Here is a 27,429-nt window from a genome sequence, read left to right as displayed (position 1 = left end):
ACCAAAATGAGGCAGTAATTTTAATCAACCTCATTTTACTGGACATAAAGTTTAACTCTGGTAGTCACAGCTGTGACTTACTTAACGAGCCACATAAATCCTCCTTAAAGAGCAGACAGAAGCAAAGTTATGCAAATGAAAGCCTGCCCATATGGGAAGGAGATGTGCATTTCTTGTGCAGTGCCCACAATATGGTTATGCATTGGCCAAAAGCTGCAAGTGGAATTCTAAATGGCCTTAAGAGTTAACAGACCACAGATTCCTGTTAGTAAACAATTGCAACAAACTATACATTTATTCAGTTAAAAATACATGATCTCTCTTCAGTTAACCCAGCTTAAAAAAAAGAGAATAAACAGTAACAAACACTTTAGAACATAGAAAACAAGACAAACAATCTAACACGAAAACAACAAAGGTTTTTATACTTTAGGGTGTAATGCTGAAGTGATACAATATATGGGGAAGGTCACTTTAGAATGTAATGCAGAGCTTTGCACTGATGTGCTACAGTTCGTCCTCACAAGACTCCTGTCATACTTTGGAACTGGACAGTATATCTTCCACTAAATGCTTGTAGACCCAGGCGTCTCCCTTGAGTCTCTGCCTCCGGATTCCCACCACCTCTGGCTTGCTCAGCTGACACACTTCCAGCTCGAACTGCATGGTGACTTTGCCAAAGTCAGACTGGGTTTTACACTTCAAGGTGTAGCTGCGGTGCAGAAAAAAAAAGAGCAGAGACAAGGCATAAATGACCTGGGTCTATCCCATTTCAAACTTCCCGTTTTAACTTTCTGAATTCTGCATGATTTCTGCTTTATGTAGCTGATTTTTGGAACTGCAAAGGCCAAGTTTCAGAACGGCTTACTGTCAACCCTCATATTGTCACATTCTCTGACAGGAGAGAAGAAAAGAACATGCAAACACCCTGCAAAATGCACACCATCAAGCCCTTCAATTCTCTTCATTCTGCACATCCACAACGCAAGAAGCAGGTTTAAGGTAAATGTCTTGCTGATAAAACTGCCAGCTCACAGGAGCGCTGTTAGTTACAGGGAGGAACTCTGAAAAAAGAATTGTATTAATACATTGACTTTATGATTTTTACATACTGTTTCATCAAAACTCCATGAAAATGGCAATCTGGCCCAGATCACATTCGATACCACAATTTTAGATACAAGGTGAAAGGCTGAATTTCCAGTTTGATTAATAAATTATCATTGGTTGCTGTATAGCTATGGATGTGAATCCTACCAAATCGTATCTAATGTAGTTAAATGATTAATTCAAATTTGGGACAGAGGAGTCACACAACCAATGCCAAATTAGTTTTAGATAACCTTTAGTGCTTTCACTTATGAAATGATCTGACATTGGAAAATAATTCAGTGGGAATCCACTCACCCTTTCTGTACAAAGTCGACATTCTTCTCAGGGAGGATGCTGATGATCTGATTCAAGACTTGATCTGCGTTTAGCTGGCTTGTTAACGTCACATTGTACTGTGCCTTATAAAGGGAAATACGGAAAATGAAATCAATGCTGCTGAAGAGCGATGCACATGAGGCACTTGTAGGCAGCAGTGTGTAACTGAACAAATACATGAGAAATCACAGCACAAAAGTTGTATTGTTGAATAATTTAAGTATGGGGGTAAAAAAATAATTCTGAAGTCTACCCCAATTTCCAAGAGAAGTTAATAGAAATGGCATGGAAGACAAACGAACAGCGTGGCAATAAAGGAGCAGGATTTCTGACCATGGGTTAGCGCTCCAGGGCAGGGGCACAGCCTTTCACTGAACATTCATTGGCTTTGTTCAAACTACTCCTTACATACTACAAGAGCAAATGTTCAGCAGCTGGGTCAGTTAATCCCTTCAGAGGAAATAATACTGTTACAGAAAATGCCAACACTACCTGCTCCAGTCTAAACCAATCAAGAACCGGGCACCTTCATGGAGACATTAAGCATCGGTTCTTTAAACCATATGTGCCATTAAAACTATTTAAAGAACGTGTATACTCTAGGGTGTGTCTAATGAGGTATTTGGTGAAAAGGAGGCACACGAATCAAAATTAAAATGCCAACAGAACTCAGAACTCGGTCTGCAAAGCTCTGGACTACATCAGAGGAGCACCATTTGAGACCCTGACACATGTAGTCCTCAAGAACTAGACATGTGCTGCAAGATACGGTATATCAGAGCCTGGCTGGACAGAGATCTCTCTGTTCTAGAGCATAGTCATGGTAAATAAATGTACAGAGAGTAACCAGCAATATACAGTACTTCAACAGGCCCCAGTCCTGGTCGTGCAGGACTGGTGTGTCTATAAGGTTTTCAGTGCAGCTGACGTCATAACTACCTGAATCAGCCCGTTACTGAACCAGTTTAACAGTTTTCCCCAGCTCTTCAGGTGCTGCAGCTTTAACAGACCTGGACGCTAACCCTCCAAGAACAGGATTGAATAAAATGGTGATATACAATACATGGTGATAAAATGCTAAACAAATTATTTTGAATATTTGCAAAAGAAAAACTAAAAAATCCTTACTAAAAGCTAGAGGATTTATCAGGTGATGAGAGGCAAAAAACTTAAAATGTCACAATCGCAAAACAGTCTGTTATTAAATGACATATAGAATATACTGTAGATAGTGGTTTTATTTACAACAGGGCTCAGCCCTACTATGTTCTCATTGTATGTTTCCACTTGAAGAGGTCACTCTTATTTAATCACAGAAGGAAATGTTAGCATACAACAACAGTCCCAAGCTTCAATGTCACCACAGACATCCCTAACAAAAGTATCAGTTTTTCATTGCCGATTTAGAGAACACAATATAACAACTAAGATATAACTTCAATTGAGGTGATATTTAGTTAGGAATGAATAGTGGTCAGCACAGCACTTACAAGAAAAGTGTAAAAAGACAGAGCAAATTATGTTCCTTAGATTAACAGACGATGGAATTAATATGGTTTATCGTGTAAACGAATGATCATGGACTCAAGTCATCCAGGTAGGAATGAGATAGCATGGAAAAGCTGAACTGAAGCTTTAATAGAGCAGATTTCTAGGAGCCAACTTTGTTTGAAATCATAGAAGATAAGAACCAGTTACAGAACAAAGAGACTTGCTCCTGCCTAGTTAAGTTAAACTCCCTCATCCATGGATGTGTTTAAAAACAGGTTTCCAGGCAGGGCTCCCTGAAGGCATAGGCTCCAGCATTGCCACGACACTCATCAGGATAAGCAGCTTAAAGATAATGGATGGATATTTAAAATTTCCCAAATACTCCCTAAGGAAAACCCCAGCAAATTTGTTTTGGATCCATGCTTGTTGGGAAACAAAACAAATGCAGTTTCTAACCTTGATTCTGCGAGGTCCATCCCTGGACCCTCTCTTCTTGCTGGGGGTCAGCATGGTGATCATCTTGTCCAAGCCCCTCTCTAGACTCCCAAACACCTTTGTGCCTTTTCTCTTCTGGGCGCTGTCCACCTGAGCCTGGATCACCTCTATCTCCAGAGAGCGCGACCTGGGGATCGGAACACACCCATTGGAGGAGACAGAAACACACCGGGTTCAGGCAGGTAGGAGAAGCCCGTGCCCAGATTTGATCAGGTTTTATGAAACTGAGTTGTCAAGGAAGATGTACAAATAGAGGTTCTCACTCTTAGAACTGAAGAAATAGTCGCATATTTTTAAACAACAAATCCATCCACCCAGCATAAAAAAAGACATTGGATGATCACACAAATTGTGCACTGCTATTTTGTACTTAATTTGATAATAATTATAATATATAATAATTTGGAACAGTAGGTTCATCCCTGGTCCTAATGGAACACCGTCTTATGGTTTTTGTTCCAGAGTCCTTAATCAAATTGATTTCAGCTTTGTGTTGGGGGCATACATGTAAATCTGCTTTCAGTTCTTAAAGGTGATATGGGATTTGTAATTGGTTTCAACCTTGTGAGTTTCAGATCCCCTCATCCAGGCGTATTTCCTGAAATGAACTGATTGCTGAAGAAAGAAAAAAAATGCTTATTGTGATTAGGTCTGATATGATGTCATTCCCATCTCTGTTCATCACTAGTTGACCAACTAGAAAGAGCTAAATAGTCAGAAACAACAGCAAGCAAACTGAGAGGCAGTGAAAGTTCTGAGTGCAGAAACAGGACTGTTGAAGTAGTAGTTTTCAACATTTGGCACCGACTGGAGAAACAAGTTAGGTAAAATTAAGCAGATCAGATACCACTGGAGATACAGAGGTCAGCAGGAATGAAAACCCGGCAACACACAGTTCTTGCAGGACAATGGATCAGGAACCACTGACTTAGAGTACTAGGTCTTGACAGTACCTACACAAATACATTACAAAACAGGCAGTGCAGCAATGAACTTTAGCTAGACATGAAAGCACTTCACATTACAGATCAGATCTCTGTATAGAATCCCCTCAAATAAAATGACTGACAGAACAGATTGAAGTCTGTGGACTTAAATATATCTAAAAAAACACCTTTCAGACGATTTGATATGCTCCCAATGGAATCTGGTTTACCCGGATGTCTTCAGTGGAAAACCAGGACAAGAAGATTTGTTCATCATTAACTTAGTGACTCTTCACCCAGTCCCCTGTGAAGGTCTGGTTCAGCTCTTTAAAATTAGACTGTCGGTCTTAAATTAGCACACTTTAGATACTGCACCTCATCACAAATGCACAGCTCAGTTAACTCAGAAGGGAAAGACAGCTGAACTGATATATGGTTCCACCTTCTACTGTATGTGAACGACCAGACCTTATCAAACAGATCTGCATTACTGTTTGAGCATTAAAACTATAATGTCTTATCAGTATCTGAACTGATTTTAAGAAAAGTCTCCAAAATATTCATGAACTATAAACATGATGGCTTGTGATAGTGTAAATTATCGTCCTCTTTTTTTACCCATTTCAAAATGACCTCCAGTCTTTATTTCTGCTAACTCATGGTGCTGAAATTTCATTGGACAGTTGGAGGAAACATGGCGTTCATACTGTACCTCCGCTCCGGGCTGAAGGACATGAGTGTGAGCTCTTCTACTGCCACGGGGTCTGGACATTTCTTTGTGGGGGCCTCCTTGTCACCGCTGCTACTGCTTACTGGTACAAGAACACAGGACATCCTCAGATCAGCAGTTTCATTACCTGTGGTCACTGTTGACCAACCTCACGCACCAGCTGTCAGCAGTGTTAAAAAATAACAGCAACCATTGAATAAACAACACAAGGAAAGGAGTAGGGTTCTTCTAAGTTAATACCAAAGCTATTAGAGATGACTATCTGGTAGCAGTACAATTCTTGTCACCCCCAATCAACCGTGTCTCTGATGAGCGTTGTTCAAGAGTGTTTGTCATCTTTACTTACTACTCATAACTGTGGAGAAAATATCAACAGGCTTGGTCACTTTTTGATATGGGGGTGCGTGACAGGTATCCAGGACATGCTGTGGTTTCCAATGATTCTGGGTTTCGTTCTAAATCAATCAAAATCCAGCTGAATAAATAAACGAGCGACTGCAAGATTTCAATTTCTTTCAAATTACGGACGCAATATAACCAAAATATCAGGCAAACAGGCATAAGACCTCCACAGTGCAAGAACTAACTACAGCCGATGCCGAGAAGGCAGTCTGACCCCTCTTCCAGTTAAAGGCCCCTTGAACTGGTTAGAGCAACTGTGGCTTGAGTTTGAATTTTGTATCTCTGCAGATATACAAATCCCTTTTATCATTTCTCATTAGTCATTAGAAGGAACAGAAAGCTTTACAGGCAAGGAGGCCTTAAAGGGAAGTTCCTGAACTCTGTGCTCTTCCAGACCCACACCTGCATCCCTGTGCACAAACTTACATGTTCGAAAAGGAACAATCAATTTCCACAGAGGAGTACCTGGAAACATACATCAGATACTGCAACAACCCAGCAGGGCATGGAATGTATTCAACTTACATTTCTAAGGCCATAGGCTTCATTTTAAATTCCAGAATATAGAAACAAAAATTTTCTTTTGAACCAGTGGCTTCAAGAATGAAATGGCTGAAGACCATGATGAATACAAGGTAACAATTTAAAAATATATATATGTATCAATTTAGAAAAAGGTTGTAAGAAAGGGAAAATCTTTACACATAGTGAAATGCATAATCTGAATGTGAACTAAAATAATAAAAATAATTTTGCATGAAAAATATAGCTTCACATAGGTCTCAGTACTTATTTCACAATCTTGTCACTTGAGGAGTACAGGTTTCCATGATTTGGAACTTAAATGTTTAATAATTTATTGAAGAAAAAAGGTGCCTCTATCTCTACAGGGAAATAATTACATTTCTGCTCAAGCCTACAAGTTGAACGGCAATAAATGTCAACTTTCAGAATTATTCTTCCACAATAAACATTTTGAAGCAGCCATATCCCAGAAGATTCTTGTAGATAACTACCACAGTTTGAGTATCCCTGTCATACATAATCCCTTTAGGTTAGTAAACAATTTATCCATTGGCTCCACATACAGGCCAAATCTCATGAAATTCTGGTTGCTTAAGAGATGAAAATTAATTTTATATAATGGTTTTGTTTCTCCTGTTTTAATTGGTAATTCTTTAGTTTGATGAAGCTGATAATTACATGCTCCTATGTAATTTATTACTAATTTGAAATATATTAAAACGTGTAAAAAGTTTATAACTGGCACGATAAATTACACATTAGAAATATAATTTATTTGCAAATGCAGTCTGGAATAACGATAATACTTTTCCAAGAATACAAGAAAATAAAGCTCCATAATCTGGTTTATAAAGAAATGTATTAAACTGTTAGTTGATAAAATGCTAGCACTCTAAACTCTTGGTTAAAGCTTTTATACATCACTGAAATGGTAGAACTGAAGGAGCTGACTCAAACAGGATTGAGATATGTGTGATACCTGCACCCTGTTCTGTAGAGCCAACTTCATCGATTCCAATACTTGCAAAGGTGTAGAGGACAGTCTTTAGCCTTAAACTTCTATGAAGTGTAAATAAATATCATAGTAGGTGATGATGAAGTCTGTGAACTTGCCTTAACCAAAGTTTTAGGTACACCCACTTAGAAGAACCTAAGTTTACAAATTAGTTTGCATGAGATGTGGAAATGGAATTAATTTTGGTTGTGCTCAAAATATTTTGAATTGGATGTTATCCTGTCAATTTGGGTTACATTTACTGTACGTGTCCGACGCCAAGTTTGTTAGTATTTCAAAGCCCTTAACACAGATTTCTGGGAATATGTACATCTAGATAGTAGGTGCTATTATGATATACTACTTTGTGAGATGCTAATAAAATAGTCACCTCAGAACTTCGAAACAAGTCCATTTGAACTTTGCCTTGTATCTCTAGTCCCAAGGCTATGCACACATATATAATAAATAATAAAGCATTCACAGTACACACACACACAGAGGTGTGAAAAGAGGAGAAATTCCTAATTGTCGACGGTAGGTCTTATTACATAGAATGGGTTTCTCATTTTGAGTTTCCACTCCATTGGCAATCAAGACAAAAATTCCTATATTGTCTATGATCAGCGGCTGGGGAGGAGAAAATGGAAGTTATTAAGTGGGTTAGGAAGTTCTTGCACAGTATGGTGCAGAAGTGCTCATGCACATGGCTGACACCGCACGTACCTGCATTAATTTCGCCAGGATAATCTTTGCCCGACAGATTTTGTACTGATCCAAGAAGAAATGAAACCTGACACACCTTCGTGAGGGAGACTGGTCTTGGTCTGCTTACCTTTGGGCCCGTCGGCGCCGTTGGGATTCGGAACCGTCAGAACGGGTTTGTGTGCCCGTGAGCTCTTCTTGTTGGCTGGGGTCCTGGGCGCTGGCAGAGCAAAATTGGCACCGGTCTTCTTGCTGGCTGCAGTGCCACTTATGTTCTCCTTGTTTTCGGAGGCCTTAGAGTGAATTCTTTCTCTGTCAAAGGCTGGCCACTCCACATCACTGCTCTCCGTGTCCGAGGCGTACTTTGATCTCTTTAATAGAGAAGACGAAAAGACAAGGCTCAAGTCTGAAAGGCGACACACCCCTATTAAAATACTGTCATTAGGCAAGACCAATACTTTTTCTGAGCGACATTCCTTTCATCAGTCTAGCGTCCATGTACATAGATTCAACATTTACAAAGATGACTTCTGGTCGGCCGGGTGCTAGATAACTTTAGAAATGAATGCACCACAAGATTCTGAAGAAGAAGACAATAAAAGCTGACAGATCTGAACCATATCACAATTGGAAATTGTCCTCTAGAACAGGAGTTAAAATACAGAACACATATGATACCTTCTGAGGTGTAGGAGTGAGTGGGGCGTATGGAACATCATCAAAACCACATTCGTCGGCAAACTCCATGGATCCAAACACCAGAGGGATTTCAGCACCGTCTGAGTCATTGTAGAAGCCGAGCATTTTTTGGGACTGCAAAACATTGTCCTTCATGATCCAGTGTTAAGACGAACACATAAGAAATAAATTCTTTGTAATAAGTCCTTCTCCCACCAGATCTATCTGCGAATACTATTATGCCAATGCCCATTTCCTCCATTTCTAATCGAATTCTAAAGAAGCAGAACAGTTAAGTTCTCACATATCCTACAGGTTACACAAAGTGTTGAAAGTCTTCAAGGATCCATCTTATTTCAAGAAAGAGGGCAAATTAACCTCGGCTTCAAAGCCGATAGTTGCATCCATGTGTTCTGAAAACCTTTTTGCCTTAAAAAGCTACCAGACTTCCTTCTCAGCTGAAGAAAAACAAACTAGCAGTGTTCCATACAAACAACTTTGTTCCATCTTTTCAATGGGTTGACGAGGTTTCTGATGGCAGCAGATCCTTATAAATATCTTTGGCCAAGGATCATTTGTTTAACCATAAGCAAATGTGCTGCTGTCTGTTGCATGGAGTTGACATGAAGTACTTTCAAAACGGTGTCCTGCTCATGAAGAACATGCTGAGTTACCTTCAGACCTCCGACTGGCGTGCTGGGAGCCAGGTTTGCAGGCGAGAGCGTTCTCAGACGTACAGGCTTGCCCTGCTTCTTCTTAGCCAACAGCAGCAGGTACGTGGCAGTTGTGTGGTCATATTTCCACTACAAGCAGAGGAGAGCAAGGAAACGGGTTGGCCCCAATACAGACAGAAACGATGCGTGAAGTGCCAGAAAGGGCAACTACGGCTCAGTTCACAGACTTGGATCACTTTATACGCCACGTAGGTGCACTGGATTTTGTCATTGGCACCCAACAGTATCCTGTACTATAACTGCTGCCTACATAAAGACACCTTTTCACATTAACCAGGGCAGTATCAGCAATTAGATTTTCAAACACCACGGCTCGAAGTTCCATTTAAATAATCAGTGATTCCATATCAACAGATCAAAGCTTTTCAAAGCAGCACAGACTGGTCACTTTGAACGTTTAAATGAAACAGGATGCTGCCATTTGCACGCGGTGATACATTTAGAGCTTGTCTGCAGAAATTCTCGTGTTAGACTGGTTGAATAGGGTGCCTTGAAGACATCAAATTGCTTCCCACTTGCTTTCTGTGCTGATAAAAAAAGAAAAAGCATATTGTGAATGCATTTTTTTTGGGCGGAAAGCATTTTACTTAAATTCTGGGACAAACTCTGCCCATATACTTTACATCTTAGATGTAAAATATTTTAGATACAGACGCCGGAAGCGTTAATATCAGAAAGCATGCACCCATGTCTTTTATTAATGCAAGTCAGCCTTGCAATTACTCTGATAAGAAAAAAAACAGCTAAAAAGGTATAAACTCAACAATATATCCTTTTTCACATCCCACCCCCTTCTGGAGAACGTGAAGTTTTGTATTGTCTGTGCCCTGCTGCCATCTAGTGGTTAGGATAAGAAACTGGGAGTGCTTATTTAATATAGGCTTATGCAACTCCACAGATTAATAGTAAAATAAAACAAACTGCTGTAGTTTAACAGCTACAAACATAAGATAAAACAAACTGCTATAGAGGAAGAAAAGGAAACATTTTCCTCCCGTTATTGAAACTGAAAAAAAGTGTAATTCCCAGGTTGAGCAACATGTCACAAACTGGAACAAAGTACTCTACAGCCTGTTAACCTCCACTCTATAAAACTTCACATAGCTGGGTAAGGATCCAAAGAAAAAGAATGGACTTTTTTATTAGCGACATGGTTTAGCTTATTTAAAATAAATTTAAAAGCAAATATAAAACATATTACTTCAGATTTAAAAAGTACCCTTTACAAGGAGATTAAACTGACGGCTTAGTCCAGTTTGCTCCATCTCGGCACATACAGTAGAAAAGACAATTGAAAAAAAGATCAGTGTACAATTTAAATCAAGAGATGCTAAGACTGTACAATACACTAAGAACTATTTATTCTTTATGCAGGATAGAATGGAAAAAATAGAATATTATCTAAAATGTCATAAGAAAATGTCAACCTAGTCAAGTTGTTGGAGTTGACTCACTGATTTCCTTCAAAAATGGCTGGATGAGATCCTTGAATCAAATACGTACTAGCAACAAATGAGCTAGTGGCATTTCATTTTTATGTTATGAATATGATTAACTATTGGAGCTAGAGTTATAAGTAGAAATATTCTCCCTCCAGAGGCCTTTTAAAGTTTTCGGAAACAATTTTCAACAAGATCAGATTTTAAAAACCTTTCGCCTGAAGCACAGCGAGCATGCATCACTTCTAATTTGGCTGCAACAAGGAATTAGATTAAATCAGACAAAGTCTAGGAATACCCCCCTACATTGTGAGAGCCAACGCTTCCAAATGGAAAGAAAGGGGTCTTGAAATGCTTACTTTCGAAACATGCTGAGTCATGCTTGGCCTTGATCGTTTGTAGTACACGGCCATCTCTGTAATGCAGTCCTCATCGATATGACCGAGCTGGGACAGAAAGAATTGAGCATTAGTGCTGGCTGGAACTTCAGGTCTTGCCAAGCCATGAGGATCGGGGTTTGTTGAATCAATAGCACTGAAACTAGTCTGATTCAGCCCCACACTCTTGACAAAGTAAAAGTGAAAATGAACAAACTCAAAACGTGGACAGTACAGTAGTGTTTTCCCATCCAAGTTAACTTTCACTTGGAAGCAAAACCAAGTGTATTTGATTTATTCATTAGACAATAGTTCAAAAATCACAAAGATACACATTGACATTGTTAAAATTGTTAGTCACATGGAAAACTTTCTTCAGATTCAAGAAAGCAAATTTTATAGAAGAAATGATCACATCGAATTTTCAAAAGTTGTGTTTAAGACGTGTTTAAGGAGTTTTGCAAATGAAACCATACAGTAAGCACAATCAAGCAAAAAAGTCTTCTAGGAGAGAGGTGTAGCTCTGAAGACGAAGAGACTCACTGGCTGTTTGCTGTGCCATTCTACTGGACTGGTGTAGCCCGACATCATCCAGGGGTGATTCAAAAGCTGCCTGACTGTGATGCGCCTCTTTGGGTCCACCTAGAGGACAAACAGGGAAACTGATATTTTTACTTCCAGCCAAGCACGAAAGAAAACGTTTTCTTTCTAAAGAACACTGGTCTGACAGGTGATCACCAACTTCTCAGAGACCTAAAGCAAACCAATACATAATTCTTTTGTTTTATGCTCAATACTATGATTTTTCTATAGAGCAACTTTGTTACAACACTATGCAAAACTGTATAGACAGGTTTTAATGATTAAAAATACAGAAGCTAAAAGGAAAGCAAAAAACATGAAGGAAATTCTATACCAACTCCGTCATCTATAAAGTTCTAAAGATTAGCTGCATTTAATTCCCCATGAAATATCCATAATACATACCAAGGTAGTACAGCCTAATCTTAGAATATACATTACAATTGCTGCAATAAAATGGCTCTATTAAGCCTTATAAACTATAGATGGTTTGTGTTAAATAATAAAAATGTGCTAAACGTAAAGGACTTTCCAACAGAAGAGTAAAAAAAAATAAAGCAATACAATAAACAACAGCATACAATAAAGTAATAAAGGAAAAGAGAGGAATTTCTTACAACAGTGGCAGGTTTATTCCTACAGCAAATTCCTAAGAACTGCAGCACAGCTAGATGACTAAGCAGGACAAATACCCAGAGCCTCTGAAACACAAGCCAGATTACCTGCATCATCTGGTTGAGAAGCAGAACGCTGCCAGGAGAGAGCCAGCGCGGGTTGTCGTATTTTCCTCTCTGAAACGGCACAAACAGCAGACTTACGAACTAGAAAGTAATGGTATTTTTTTCCTTTTTGACAATGTGGCAGTTGAGACACTTTCATCCACCTGCAGAAAAATCGTCATGGAAACAGGTAGCGTGTATAATTGAGTGCTGCAGAAAGAGCATCCATCACATTGTTACCGTGATAAAGCATGGTTGCAGTTTACCAAGAAAACTCAACTATATTTGTACTCAATTGTACTTCTTAAAATGACAATAGGGCCTTCACGTGGGTAACACCTTCAAAGACAACTGCACTGCCAGTTTATCTTGGCGGAAAACTACCACCAAGAAACAAGTCAAGTTCTTCTTAAAGAGAAAAATTTAAAGTTACAAAATAGCTACAAACTTAGCCTTGTTAGCAGAAGTGTGTCTAATTTATGCTGACACTGACAAAGCAAGGCATCTCATTTCATTCCTGAGTGAATTACCACACTGGTTTCAGACTGCTACTCAGTCCAGTGCTGCTATAGTCCAGTTTCACGCTTTAAGAAGAAGCAAAGGATCGAGAAAGCACAGCAAACTGCTCAAATTACTTTGTTCATTAGGAGAGAAAAGTCCATTATCTTATTACAGAGCCACGTATCAGTGTTCTCCTATGCATCATGAGGTCATCCTAACACACGAGCATTACCAGTCTGTAAGAGTGTGACATGAATTCAAGCGCAGGTATGATAGTGTTTATCTTGTCTAATTACCATAGCAAGCCATGACATAGGAATTAATTGCCGTTATTATGATAGTTAGGTTTTGTTGATTATCAATAAAAATTAAGGTAGTCTACCTGATCAAAGAAACCATGTTGAGTAAAAAGATTTTTAGTTACCACTTGATATTAACTCTGCTCTACTGAAACGGAGCTACATCTCCTCTCTGTGCCTTTTTCTATATGAACAATGGCAGGAGGCATATACTTGTCTGTTTTCCACTTTGAACTGAATTCTAGTGTTATAATAGGGGGTGGGTTTAAAGAAGAGACAAAAATGTACTAGGAGTTCCCGGTTCTGGGCAACCTCTTATAGTGTGGAAGAAAAATACCTGAGATACACATGCAATACAAAGCTAGCTTAATTTACAAATGCTGGGTAGAGCATCCCAGAGAACTTGATGGGCGGGAACTTCAGTTTTGCCTTTGTGTGAAATAGAAGTCGCTTGCGCAAATTTGAGGGCTGAAGGACTCACTGTTATTTTCTTGTAGAGGACCATCATGTTGTCATCATCAAAGGGTAGGTACCCGCACAGCAGGGCGAAGAGCAGCACTCCCATGCTCCACACATCAGCCTGGGACAGGGCACAGCCGTCACAATGGGCAGATATGGGCAGCCATATCACCCTGCAACTCACAACTGGCAGCCCACTGAAGCTCAGCAGGTGTGAGCCTGGTCAGTACCTGGATGGGAGACCTCCTGGGAAAAACTAAGGTTGCTGCTGGAAGAGGTGTTAGTGGGGCCAGCAGGGAGCGCTCACCCTGCGGTCCATGTGGGTCCTAATGCCCCAGTATAGTGACGGATGAGACGTAAAACCGAGGTCCTGACTCTCTGTGGTCATTAAAAATCCCAGGGCGCTTCTCGAAAAGAGTAGGGCTGTAACCCCGGTGTCCTGGCCAAATTTCCAATTGGCCCTTACCAATCATGGCTTAATAATCCCCCTCTATGAATTGGCTACATTACTCTGCTCTCCTCCCCACTGAGAGCTGATGTGTGGTGAGCGTTCTGGCGCACTGTGGCTGCCGTCGCATCATCCAGGTGGGGCTGCACATTGGTGGTGGTGGAGGGGAGTCCCCATTACCTGTAAAGCGCTTTGAGTGGAGTGTCCAGAAAAGCGCTATATAAGCGTAAGCAATTATTATTAATTATACCAGAACTACAGCCAGGGGGCACCGCTGTTTCACCAAACATCTCCCATATACACCTGGCTTAGCAAATGACATGGAGCCCCAACTGCGTATAGTGTAACATCACTAAAAGTCACTGTGTAGGTTTACACATGACCCTGAGCACAAGGTTCCCATACTTGTGCTGTGATCCTAATATCTTAACCTTGCTTATCTGCTTTCCTTCCATTGCAGTTCTGCAGAGTAGAATGGCTGCGATCAAAACGAAGGAAATGCCAAACATGAAATGTCCAGAAACACGTCCATTTATTTAATCAGACTTTTTGGAATGATCAGTAGATTTCCATTACTGGCACTGCAAACCCAATAAAATGCATTGGGGGGAGCTCTGCTAAAGAACATTTCAGCCAACATAAGAACAATGTGCTCTGTGAAGTGAGCATGCAGCTAATTACGATGGCTAAAATATCTGAATGCACTGTATCTAATTGCCGAACGCAGGACACTGAAGGCAAACATACCCTCCATTTCAGTTTTTTTTTAAATATACAACACCTGTTGCAGTTTCGTCTTTTAATACTTGTTCTTCAGTGACATGGCCAGGAGTGCCCAGAATTTTGCCAGCCAGTGTCAAAACACAACGTGCAAAACTCTGACTCTAGGATTAAAAAAAAAAGAACTGACATGGAGCCTCAAAAATCGTGAGGAGTTTGTTACACGCGGTATCCAGAGCTGCACTGTAATATCTCGGAACAGACAGCTGGTGTTTTTCCAGCCCAGTGGGGCCCCTGCAAACTTCAAAGCGACTTGTGAGGAGTCCGCACCTCGGAGCCGATGTAAGCTTTGCCTTGGATCAGCTCTGGGGCGGCGTAGGCGGGGCTGCCACAGCAGGTCATCAGGTGATACTCCAGGCCACCCTGCAGCAGGAAGTGAACCAGCGTTAGGTCTGGGGCGTAAAAGCAGACCCCAGGACATTTGGAAGGGGTGCAAAACAGGGATAACAAAGTTCTGTCAAGAACAGGGCTCTGTCAAAACTCTGCAGAACTTCCATTTTAGAGCAGGAAAGGAACAGGGAGCGTACTGGTCAGCGTGGCATTACCAAGCAAAAATAAAGATCAATTTTCCTAAAAAGGTCAAATGAAACCAGGGGACACATTTGTTAACATCTGTAGAGTGCAGGTGGAACAGGCGAAAACCCTAACCGTATCGCTATGATGCCAGACACATATTACATTTTACTCACATCTTGTAGTGCATACAAAAATAGGTCTGACAACACAAAAACAATTCCAAAGCCTGTGAATGATTTTACCTACTTTCAGTTCAGTCCAACCAAAGGATACCACCTCTGGAACAGCTGAGTAGTCGTTACAAAATGCACACGAGCGGAATAACATCTTTCCGAAATTAATGTAATAACCTGTACATAAATATGCAAATGATTTGTGTGCTCACACATATGCCAGTTAACGTACAGCACTGCATTTCTTTCTGGCAAATGCACACAATGGTCAAGACGTATTGTGAATCCTAATGCAAGACTGTAACCTGTTCAATCTAGAAGTTTTTTTGTGCAGCTAAAGAATGAGCAATGTGTTACATGAGTGTTATTAAAGTACTGCAGTTGGGTTAATTTTCAGGCAATTAATCCAGTGTATCTCAAATCTGAGCCAGTTAATAATCTGTCAGTTTTAAGAAATTTTGATGTTTAAATGATGATTAAATCAAAGATCATCCAAAAATCATTGTTTTAGTAATCAATTGATCTTTTAAATAAAGACAAAAAACCTAAAAGTAGTATTTTTAAGGATTTGTTTTAATTTAGGTGAAAATATTTATCTTTCTTTAAGGCAACCATCATTTTAACTTGCTTTATACACTTTAAAATGTTTTTGCAAACAGGTGTCCCTGTATACTGCAACATCATATTCATATAAAATAAGTTCAGCATTCTTTGTAAAGAAAACCTACCTTCGGCTTTGCACACAGACCAAAATCAATCAGCTTTAGATTCCGATTTTCATCAATGAGCAAGTTTTCCTGTAGAGAGCAGAGAAAGAATGAAGATAAAGCAAAAAGCAGAGAAGATTAGTTTACAGAAGCTACGCCTAACCTGTGTTTTTAAACTGATAATCAGTTCTCCTGATTATCTCCTGATTACAGTGATGTATAAGGAGTGAAAGTTCAAGTGTCATGTCATTTTGTGGCTTTCTTACTGCTAAATTACATTTTAAATCCCTCTCTACTTGAAATAGAGATTCTGACTCTTCCGATAAAAGCAATTCCTGAAAAAAAAATTAGAAATAGCGTGCAGCTGAAGACTGGACTGGAGAGAATTCAGATATAAAGATGGAAAGGGGACAGAGTCATCCCTCTTCACAACCACTTTTCCCAATTCATATCCACTCCACGTCTCTCCTCCTGATGTACACTTGTCGACAGTCAACACTTCCACATTTTCTACTGCATTACGTATTGCATCATCATGAAGAAGGAGGACAGTAGTATAGAAAATACAGGACAAATTACAGTAATTACAGGACACAGCTGCACTGCCCGCCCCCCAAGCTTACTGGTTTAAGGTCCCTGTGTGCAAAGCCCTGGCTGTGAACATAGGCCATGGCCGATACAATCTGGCGGAAGAATATTCTGGTTTCGTCTTCAGACAAGCGATCCTTCGCGATGATGTAGTCAAAGAGCTCCCCTCCAGGACAGTACTGCGGCAAAGGAAGGAACCGTTCTTAAACCATCACAGAAGATGAAATATAACTCTGCTTGCATAAACCATGGCTTGAGGCGAGTTAAAGAGTACTAGTATATTTAGGTAGAAAAAGCATATCAGTCAATATTAGGGAAATACAATACAATCTGAATATCAAAAGCAAGCTATCTAGAAGTTAAGTGAGGATGGCCTGTCTGTGTCATGTAGTTTCAGGTAGTGCTTTTTTAGTTGTCTGTCTTTTGTTTAAGTACTGCTGTAGCTAAAGACAAATCCTTGGGTCATGCACATACAAATCTGTCAGTTGAGATTTTCTTTGAACTGTAATCTTTTTAAAAATCATACTAGGAAGAAGCATTGAGGTCTGGTTTCAGAGGGTAACCAGTGCCCACCAAAGCCAAAATTCGTGGCAGCCGAGGTCTGTGAAACCACTGCTTAAGTAAAACACTTTACAAATGGCAATGTTACAGAACAAAGTAGATTTTTTTACAACAACTGCCACTGGATATTCATAAACATCTGATATTATCATTCCCTTCAGTGTACTATTAGGATGAATGAATATTCTATTGTGCTGCACATGACAATTGTGGTATATCCAAGGATAGGTACTTCTTTGTAAATGGGGAAAAAAATGAGCTTGTCACCTCCAAGATCATGAATATCTTCTTTGTCGTCTCTATAACATGGTACAGGCGGCAGACATGCTGGTGACTGAGGTTCTTCATGGCCTCAATCTCAGTCTTCACACGGGGCAAGTCATCCTACACACACAGACCCAGACAGACCAGCTTTTAGCACCTCAGCCATTTTTACGCAGATGCTGTGATAATGGCACAGTAGCTCAGAAATCTGAATTAACCTGAACTGTTTCAACTTGCATTCCAACAAAAGGAAACATAGAACATTTTATTTGAAGGTGTAAATAACCATGGGTCCTAAAATTATAAAAAACTAAGCCTGTTCAAATGACTGCTATAAATTTAACTGTGACATTTCAGGTGTTTTCTTGAGGACTAGACTATGCTCCTGCTATTCAGTAGTTACAAGCATTCAGCAGCAATGGAAGTAAGGCTCCAGTTCCATAGCAGCGAAAGCCATGTCGGGTTTTCAGAGCTGAAGGGATTTGTACAAAATAATACAAAACAGTGACACTTTGGCTAAGGATCTACGCCTGTGCCTGGAAGGTTGCCGGTTCAAATCCCGTTGCCGGCAGAGAAATCCTACTCTGTTGGGCCCTTGAGCAAGCCCCTTAAGCCCAGCTGCTCCAGGGGCACCATATAAATGGCTGACCCTGTGCTCTGACCCCCAGCTTCTCTCTCCCCGTCTGTGTGCCTGGAGAGCGAGCTGGGGTATGTGAAAAGACAAATTCCTAATGCAAGAAATTGTATGTGGCCAACAAAGTGATCCTATTTTATCTTATTTAAATCAGGAACGGTTCAAAATCACTATGCAAGTGGAGTCTTTTTGCCATCCTCAACACAGGTAACATGTTTTCAACAAAACAATATGCCTTAAAAGTTGTAAGGGAGGAAAGTCCATGGGGGAGACATTCAGTGTCACACTGCTGAGCTTTACCCACAGGCATAAAGCCTTGGTTGAGCACTAATTGGCATCTCCTGGATATGTTTCAGAACCTGTTGTGGCTGGATATACAGACTTATTTACAGAAGGAACAGGGGATCAAATATACAACACCTAAGATGTTAACAAGGACATACAGCTGTAGTGTAAACTAATCCTTTAGCTGCTTTGAAATAATTTATTCTTCAATGCATAATAACACACAGAAAACAGCAAAATCAAAGAACATCAAAATCCTTATACACTCCATACAAACCCTAAGGGAACAGATCCGCCCAAGTTTTCATTGCACACAATCTTGGATGGCTGCAGATATCTTTGCTGATTATTAGTGGAAGAAAAGAATCACAATACATCTTTGCAACAACAAAAGATCTAAGTTTGCTTCTGGCAGTTTTGGATCCTTATGTAAAATATTCTCAAACATTTTAAAAGACATCTTCTAATTCCAGGTGTACCGTCACTGTTTGCTGGCAGAAAATTGAATTCTGACATCTCCCAATGCAGTGCAAAAGTAAAAAAAAGTGCTTAAAATGTATTTCTGTGCTGCTCAATAAAAACAGAGCAAAAACTAAATGGTGACACAAATGTTTACAACATACAGCATGTGATCCATTCAGATCCACCATCATAGTAAAAAACACCCTCCGTATGGACGTCAATGTACAGTGCCAAAAGTCTGAGAACCCCCTACTGATTCTGGAGACCTAAAATACAATTAGATCTTCAGAAAATAAAAAAATAAGATGGGGGAGAGGCATTCAACCCGTCTTGGTGCTTTGGAAGTTTAGTAGCTAAATTAATCTAAAATTACACCCAGCTGTTTCTTTAAGGAGCCCAGAGTCTGGGCATCAACCAACTCCCTCCAAAAGAAATCCAGTGACCCACAACTCTTTATTATCCCCTGGGGGGAATTTGTTGTATAGAAGGCTCCAGCAGTCAAACAAGACAATGAAAACAGACAAACATCACCAACAAATGATACAGTACAGCAGAGTAAAGGAGTGTTTCCTACTCCCCGTCCTAAATGAATTTAGTTTCCAATTGTGACTCAGTGTGCTTGTTTCACAACTGAGAGGGATTGTGAATTCCTGCATCACATCTCTCCTCACTCTCCTCTGATCTAGACTGAACCCTCAACCCATCCGCTTAAGACAGTCCCTTGAGACCAGGAATCATGTTTGGTGTTCTTTGAAATCTTCTGTTATGTATTTACAGTGGTAGGGTGACCAAAACTGAACACAATAGTCAAGATGAGGTCTAACTAGTCCATGGTACAGCTTAACCATAATTTCCCTTAATTTAAATTCCATACTTTTTGCCGAAGCTCTCTGCTAGCCTTTTTATTGTTTCTCTACAAAGTCTTGATGAGGACATAGAAGAATCTACAGTGCAACACCTAGATCTCTTTTGTATGCAAGGTTCTGCGGTTCAGAAGCAAACATTCAATATGTATAGTATACAGTGTGTTTCCACTGCCAGTATGGAACACTTTGCAATTATCAGTTTTGAAAGCAATTTGTCTAGTGTCAGCCCAGTGCATGGTTTTATCCAAGTCTGTTTGCAGCTCAACTGCTGCTGTTTTCTTTGTCTCTCCACCTATTGTAGTTTCATGAGCAAAATGGACTAGTAATTTACCTAGGATTCCTGTGACTTTCAATTTTAGAATCAATCTTTTAAGAGAGACCCTATTACACACTGGACCCTAGAAATCTAAACAAATCATGTAATTTGCATTATCCATTATCCTTGTTGAAGGAATTAACTTGCTCAAATTAATTGCTTTTCCAGGCCCTTAATTACCAGGTATTCTTCTAATTGAGATCCATTTCCAAAGCTTTACCAGCAAGAAAAGAAAGACTGATTGGTCTATACAAACTGATTCAGTTTTGCCCCCATTGTTGTGGATTGGCGTAACATCCACCGTCAAATAGATGTCTCCCCCTCTCATATCAGATTCTAAAAATTCTGGCCCCTTCTCCCTTAATAACCGCTTGAAGTCAATGAGAGGTTTCCTTGCATGTACAGCTCATTTCAGATCCTGCCTTAACATTCCAACAGGGTTTCGGTCTCAGCTTTGACTTGGCCAATTCAAAATGTGAAATGTTTTCTTTAGCTGTTCTACTGTAGATCCACTTGTATGTTTAGGATCATTGTCTTGCTACATGATCCACTGTCAGCTCAGCTCCAGCTGATGAGCGGGCGGCCTCACTTACACCTCCAGAATTTGCAACATTGAATTCATGGTTCACTCAATGATGGCAAGCCCTCTAGGTCATGAGACGACAAAGCAAATTCTTCCAGTAGTCCTGTGGGTCTTTCAGGTGCTTGTTGGCAAAGTTCAAACAGCGAGAAATGTTCATTTTAGCAGTGGTAAAAACTTGAATTCACTAATTATATTTGGGGTTTACACACGTTCTCAGCACTGAGAGTCTAAGGATTTCAGGAGTTCAGGCGATTGAAGAGCATTTTCAAAGAGCAAATATTAAAAGCAACTTCATATTTAGGGAAGAATACAGTTTAACTATGTCAGCTGCATTACAGAATGATCCTCTCCCATCCCCTACTGGAATCACCAGGGACTGGTAACATTCCACACAATCGTGCATCCTTTTTAAAACCATTTTGCTGAAGATAAAATATCACAGTGGAGGGGGTACGTTCCGTGCCTTTTATGTTTATTTTTTCCTGCCAGCAACAACCAATGTAACCTCACACATGTCCACTAATTCCTCCAACCACAAACGTTTTCACAAACCTGGAGAACGACTAATTAAAGGATCTCAGACCCACCTATCCCCGATCAGAAACCACATATTAACGGTTAGGGTTGTGGCAACTCAAAGCCTATCCTGGAAGCACAAGTCGTAAGGTGTGACTATTGCCTGGATGGGACACCGGTCCATCGCTGGGGCACATATACAGACAATTTAGAAATGCCCGTCAACCTAGCCAGTAGGTCTTTGGGAGAAGAGAGAGATAGGATAGATAGGATAGATAAGACTTTATTGATCCTGAAGGGAAATTGATGTGTTAAAGCAGTCCAGCCCAAGACGAGCAAAAACAGACATCAGAATAGACTAAAAATTATACAAAATAAATCTTAAATACATAAATAAAAATAAATACATACATAATCTCGCCCTAGTGAAAGCCCACACAAACATGGACAGAGCATGCACAACCCAAACAAGGTGCCGCAGTTCGGGATCGAACTGAAGCTAACATACATAACATACAAAACACTGTACGGCTTATACACTAAACACTCCATTCAAACAATACTCAAAACAAATGTAGGCTGGTCATAGATTTTCTCCAACAGAGTGTGGACCAATTTAACTCAATTAATTCAATGGAGGCCAGAGACCTACCCCAAGTTCCTTCTTGTCCATTATTTTTATTGCAACCTTCTCCCCTGTCAGAATGTGTCGACCAAGCTTCACTTTGGCAAATCCACCTGTTTCAATCAGTAAGGAGATGAAAACAAAATTGAAAACGGTGAGACCCTGCCTGTCCACATCCCCAACCCCAACACAGACAAATACCTCACATTCTATCTCTAATTATATTTTAAAAAATGGTCCAACCTGATGAGTCAAGTCAAAGACAGTGAAGTCTGTACTCCAAACAGCAAACTGCGGTCAAATTATGGTGAACATTTGTGCAAAAAAAAGCCTTAGCAGTGGTGTTTTAGCTCAGAAGCAACGTTTCAAACCACACTCCATACAACTATAACAGCAAGCATTGTCTCTGCGCTAAATTTAAAAGCATAACTTTTGCCTTAATGAATGAATACTAAACCAGAATTATCAGCACTACTTCAATCTTTAATTAATGCATTTAAATAGAGTAAAGATATCACTATCTATTACTTAAATATTTTTTTCTTATTGAAGGTATCATGTCATTCTCATGGAATTACAAGTTGAAGGCCCTCGTATCTATGGTGCCCTAAGTCTTTCAACACCTTAAAACTTGTCCCTATATACGGCAACACAGAGGCAGTAGAGGTAGCCAAGCACTCGTGCAATTAGAAAATTAAATTGAGGAGAAAACTGAATTGGAGTGAAACACAAAAAAATGCAATATGAATTGGAGAAAATTTTGAGGAAACAGCAGGGATGAAACATTAAATGGAATTATAATGCGTTTTCTTGCCCAGGTGCTCTTGCACATAGAGATAACTGCTTTTCAAGTCTGGTAGAGGGAGCATACATAATTCCTAGGATTTTACAGAGGAATAAACAACAAGCAGCAAGAATCTTGTTTCTTAACTGGACAGAGCTGAGCCACCCAAGCTCAGTAAGAAAAAAAGCTACCGATTTAAACCATCACAAAGAAATATCTTGTGTTTTGGTACCACAAATATCAACCAACTCATCATTGCTACCTTAATCTTATAACTATTTTCTTCACATATTTAGTCTTTCAGTTTTTCTAAATTTGATGTTATACACAGAAATTATGGCTGGGCCACACCGAAGCCCTACCTGTGCCAATGGTCTCATACAGCTCATAGTATTTGAGCAGCTCTGCTGAACTGTCGGCAGACATCCTTCTGGAAAGACTTGACTCCGGAAATATTAGAAACTGAAACACAAGCAACAATTTAAATTATTTAAACATACAGGATGGTAGTAGAAAAGGAACTGTCAATACTAACATAATCGATTCAGGAAGCCATTAACTCCCACAACATGTACAAAAAGTTAACCAGCATATGGCATATTCATCAGTTGGACAATTATGTTGTCGCAAAAAACACCAATGTAAGGATCTTAAGGAAGCTGAAATAAATATATTCTGAGATCAATTACTCATTGTATACTACAAAAATCTAAAACAACAAAATAGCATAAAAATAGTGTTGAATAGGATTTAAAGCCATGTTGTCAAGTACAGAAAAAACAATCTAAAAAAAAGAACAAAACCTCACAATTTAATTCACTCTCTTACATTGTAATCAAACAAGGTTCCTAACCTAATAACCTCTTTCACACACCTTTCACTGGTGCTTGTAATGAGCTGAACTAACGCAGATCTGCCAATAAAAAAACCAGTTTAAGCAAAATGAGCCCTGGATCTTTTATGTTATACACATTTCTTAAAGAAAATAATGTAAAAGGTAAGCAAGGTATCATATTCGATACTCTGGGGTGGTGGTGCTGCTCGACACTGTAAATTTAAACTCTCTTACAAAGCCATATTTATTTCAATGAACGCTTGTACTTTATCCTTCTACAGTGTGCGTGCTTCTATCTTGCCTGCTACTGTAAACCAGCTTATAAGTCAGGTTTAGCATAAATCGCTTCTTAATAAACCATTATGACTTGGATGCTGCGTGCTTCCGTTGTGTAACTTTGTAAGTCTGCACTTTGTCAAAATGGAAAACCCAAGCCTCACATTTCTGTTATCCTGCTGTCTGACAAAAGACCAGACGGATCTGCTTAGGCTCAGATAAGATGACGACGGGCTCCAGGGTGAGACATGAAGGTAAGTCAGTGAGGTATAAGAGCAAACCCATGGTAGTCTCCCAAACACGAACAAAAAAATACCTTCGCCCCCACATGAACAATAAAATGGCAGGACGAGGTCACGAGGTGGCAGCCCAACCACAGAAATGGAATAAGCGATACTGGAATAAGAGCCCGTCACAAAAATATGTATTTGGTCTCTCGTTTTCAACTTAAATCAGGATCTAGACTACGATGATAACACCGTATATCAAGACAAACATTTTAAATCATAACACTAAAAATCACAGCTCTTCCATGCAATTATAGCGATATGCGAAAAGTGCTCAGCGCGACTTTGTATGTGGTCAAACAACTGAAAATCTGAATATGTCGCTAGGGCTGTCATTAAAAGCAGACGTAAGGACTAGTAACATGTGGAATCCGATTACTTCTGTATTTATAAACTGACTGAATTTGCGTTTAAATAACTTTATTCTAAACCAATTGGGTGTCGTGTTACCCCCCTCCCACTGCTTTCATAGGACTGAACACGCAACGAACATAAGTTACAACAAAATAATTAAAAAACAAAGAAATATAAGTAGCCAATTCAACTGACCTCGGTTTCTCAGATCGCCGTTTTAAGTATAACACTCGGATGCTGACAATGATGTTTCAGTCCAATTACTTTGTTTCCATTTGTGCAGAAATACATTAACCAGCACAGGTCAAACGAAAAGCAAAAGATATAATGTCCCCAAAGCCGCTTCACTTACAATTACCTTTCTGCCTCAAGCACATATATATATTGTTAATAACTTTTTCACAATAACTACAGCTCGTATTTTTACTGCTGAACACAAACGAGGGACGTTGTTTTCTTGATCAGAAATACAGTGAAAGTTTGAATTTCCCTCAAGATGACGTACTTCCGTTTTCCGGACTCTATCGTCCAATTAAAAAGCCTTTCATAGGGAGCTGGCTCAGTTCAGTATCCTCGCGCTCTCTGGGTACGATTTGTAGCTACAGGAATTCCTCTAGTTAAAACTAAAGCACAATAAAAGTTTCTGTAATCTTTTTTTTTCATAGAGTTTTGTTAGTAACTGTAAACAAAAACACGTAATTATATTAATCTCTGAATATAATGGAATTTCTGATAAAAGGTGGGCAACGCTGTTATTTTTTTTAAGCAATAGCGATATTTTATAATAGTGATTTTGTATAAATGCATATTAAATCAGTGTTGATAACAATTTTCTCTCTCAATTCAAAGCCAAACTTCGAGTTCAGTCATTTAGGTCCTAACTAAACAATATCAAAAGATAGATTTACAAGAAAATTAACACTAAAACAACTTAAAAAGATTTACTAATTAAATGAAACATTATCCTGTGTCCATATTGTGATACACCTTTAATAACAGAAAAAGAGTCTATCAGAGCTTATACTGTCAACTTTATAAAAGATAATAATTTATCTTAATTAGAGAAGAAGAATAATATCGCATTAAAGCCAGTTAATAATGTTGGCAAATAAAGTACTGCAAAGGAATAAGTAAAGGTTTATTCCTTGCTAAAAAGAGAAGAAAAGAAACACACCCGAAGAAGGCTCCACAGCTGAAACGTTGTGTTTCTTTTTCAGCACAGAATACACCCTTACGTGTTTGCCTCTGCATACTGACGCAGCTACCCACTTGAACTTCTTGAATAAAGTACTGCCAACTTGTAGACTAATCTCTGGAATCTCAGAAACTAAGCAAGGCTATGCTTGGTCAGAGCTGGGATCGCTGAACTCCGGGGAAAATTAGGTTGCTATCATAAATTGTGCTGCTTGACTAATAAGTGGCATTCTTCCATATGGAGAGGGATCGCTAGCTATGCCCCTGTAATGATAACTCAAGATACTATATGCTGTAGGAGAGCTATCCTTTAGTTGAGATGTTAAAACAAGGTGCTGGGTACTTGACACTGCTCTTAGGTGGAGTGGCATTAGCCCCAGTTTCCTGACCCCTGGGCTCACACAGTCTGACATACTCAAAGTACCAAGTCAGTAGGTTTGATAGTTACTGAAAACAGCTATTAAAATGGATGCCTTGATGCAAAGTAAATTGAAACTATTCTCCCTAGGTAAGAAATGGAATCCCAGTAAAAATTGTATATTCACGGACTTCTGCACCTTGAAATGTATCGTGAGTCTTTTTATATGACTGATTTTCATGAAATGCCAACTATTGGTAGTTCTGTTTAAGTAGTCAAGTCCAGGCTGTTGTTGAAATAACAATGTAGTCCGAAAACCACATTATTATGCTAATATGTTATGATTGTAAGTTGTCCCCATTCAGCTACTGTACCTGATCACTAGATTGTGTTGAAATCATCAACTAAATATGTAGGCCATATCGCACAGTAATAAACTTGTCATTTGTTGTTCCCTACAAAAGATCCAAATCACATTTAGGATACTAAGCTTTAGATCACAAAGGACCTGAACTTGCAACCTAAGCATTTTTTTAATACACAAGCTTGCCTTTAATCTTTTTTTTTTTTCTGGAGAGAACCCTTTTGAAGCCTAAATTCTATTCCCCCGTTTGAACATCAAATGCACTGTTCAGAAAAAAAAAATACTTGAAAAAAGTAAACAGGGAAGGTGAGTTCTGTCTGAAAGTCCTGCACAGGAGACCTGTTTTGTGACTCTTTGGCAGAAGTTGAATGGTAGATTGTATTTCAGCAGCTGCTTGCAGTGCATGTGTCTAAGTAGCTTCAGTAACACAAAGCAGGGCACAGCTGTTTAAAAGTTAAAATCCTAAATCATCATTTCTTGATTCCTTTTTAGCATGAAAGCTCTAATCTGCACAGCCTTGCAAATAGCTCCAACGCACTGTTACTGTAACTGAAGCAAGGGAATTACAGAAATAAACCATCTGGTTACAGCCTCATTAGCTTAATCTGCCTTCATGTCCACTCCTTTTTCTCCGAGTATTTCAGGCTAATACATGGTTTTAGGGTAATCTTTACTGCCCTTGCCAGCGATAGGCTTAATCTGCCCCCCGCCCACAAAATGTCAAAAACTTAAGAACAGTTACAAGTGAGAGGAGTCCATTCGATCCAACAGGTTAGTCTGATAGTCAGCAGTCAGTGGATCTGAAGGTCTCACCCAGCCATTCCTTGAAAGAGGCCAGGGCATCGGCTTTGAGAACATGGTGGAGAAGCTCCCTCCACAACTCTTTGAGTACAGAAGTGCCCCCCGTTCTTGGTTTTCAATGCATTTCCACCTCATTTCCTCCTGTGCCTTTTGGTTTGTGCCTCACTGTCCATGCAGAAGAACTACAGGGCTGTCTTCCTCAATGTCTTTATGGATTTTGAAAACTGGTGATTGTACAGCTGACTGCAATACAATGAGGATAAGCAAGAGACTGAAGAGACAGTGTGAATATTTCTTCACTGTCCGAATATAGTTGAATAGAATAATAGTATTCATCATTCCTGATTGACGATGATTTTGTTTGCATC

General features: G+C 39.5%; 1 protein-coding gene across 3 annotated transcripts; it reads right to left on the bottom strand.

Annotated features, from left to right (window-relative positions):
- Window positions 1–265: 265 nt before the first annotated feature.
- On the bottom strand, window positions 266–24,850 carry melk (maternal embryonic leucine zipper kinase). Of its 3 annotated transcripts, none has more exons than XM_015345372.2 (19): window positions 24,540–24,850; window positions 22,955–23,054; window positions 21,836–21,921; window positions 17,525–17,641; window positions 16,732–16,875; window positions 16,130–16,198; window positions 14,983–15,075; window positions 13,507–13,605; window positions 12,229–12,297; window positions 11,468–11,566; window positions 10,907–10,993; window positions 9,049–9,177; window positions 8,375–8,509; window positions 7,827–8,067; window positions 5,899–5,937; window positions 5,053–5,152; window positions 3,376–3,541; window positions 1,408–1,511; window positions 266–712 (listed from the first exon to the last, which is right to left on the bottom strand). In XM_015345372.2, the coding sequence occupies exons 2-19, from the start codon at window positions 23,016–23,018 to the stop codon at window positions 535–537; spliced, it is 2,019 nt and encodes a 672-aa protein (XP_015200858.2). In that variant the 5' UTR covers window positions 23,019–23,054; window positions 24,540–24,850; the 3' UTR covers window positions 266–534. The 3 variants fall into 3 exon arrangements, with proteins under 3 accessions (XP_015200858.2, XP_015200859.2, XP_015200860.2); XM_015345373.2 differs by lacking the exon at window positions 24,540–24,850 and adding an exon at window positions 23,467–23,485; XM_015345374.2 differs by lacking the exon at window positions 5,899–5,937.
- Between the last annotated feature and the right edge of the window lie 2,579 nt (window positions 24,851–27,429).

Source organism: Lepisosteus oculatus, chromosome 1 (assembly GCF_040954835.1).
Source record: "Lepisosteus oculatus isolate fLepOcu1 chromosome 1, fLepOcu1.hap2, whole genome shotgun sequence".
In the NCBI taxonomy this organism is placed as follows: domain Eukaryota; kingdom Metazoa; phylum Chordata; class Actinopteri; order Semionotiformes; family Lepisosteidae; genus Lepisosteus; species Lepisosteus oculatus.
This window is presented reverse-complemented; position numbering and strand designations above follow the sequence as displayed.

Excerpts from the sequence above, each read along its gene's own strand:
- melk (XM_015345372.2), bottom strand. The coding sequence starts at position 23,018 with ATGTCTGCCGACAGTTCAGCAGAGCTGCTCAAATACTATGAGCTGTAT. Across the intron at positions 8,068-8,374 it reads TCACTCCTACACCTCAGAAG|AGATCAAAGTACGCCTCGGA; the intron begins GTATCATATGTG and ends TCTCTATTAAAG. Across the intron at positions 713-1,407 it reads GTCGACTTTGTACAGAAAGG|CTACACCTTGAAGTGTAAAA; the intron begins GTGAGTGGATTC and ends TCTGCACCGCAG.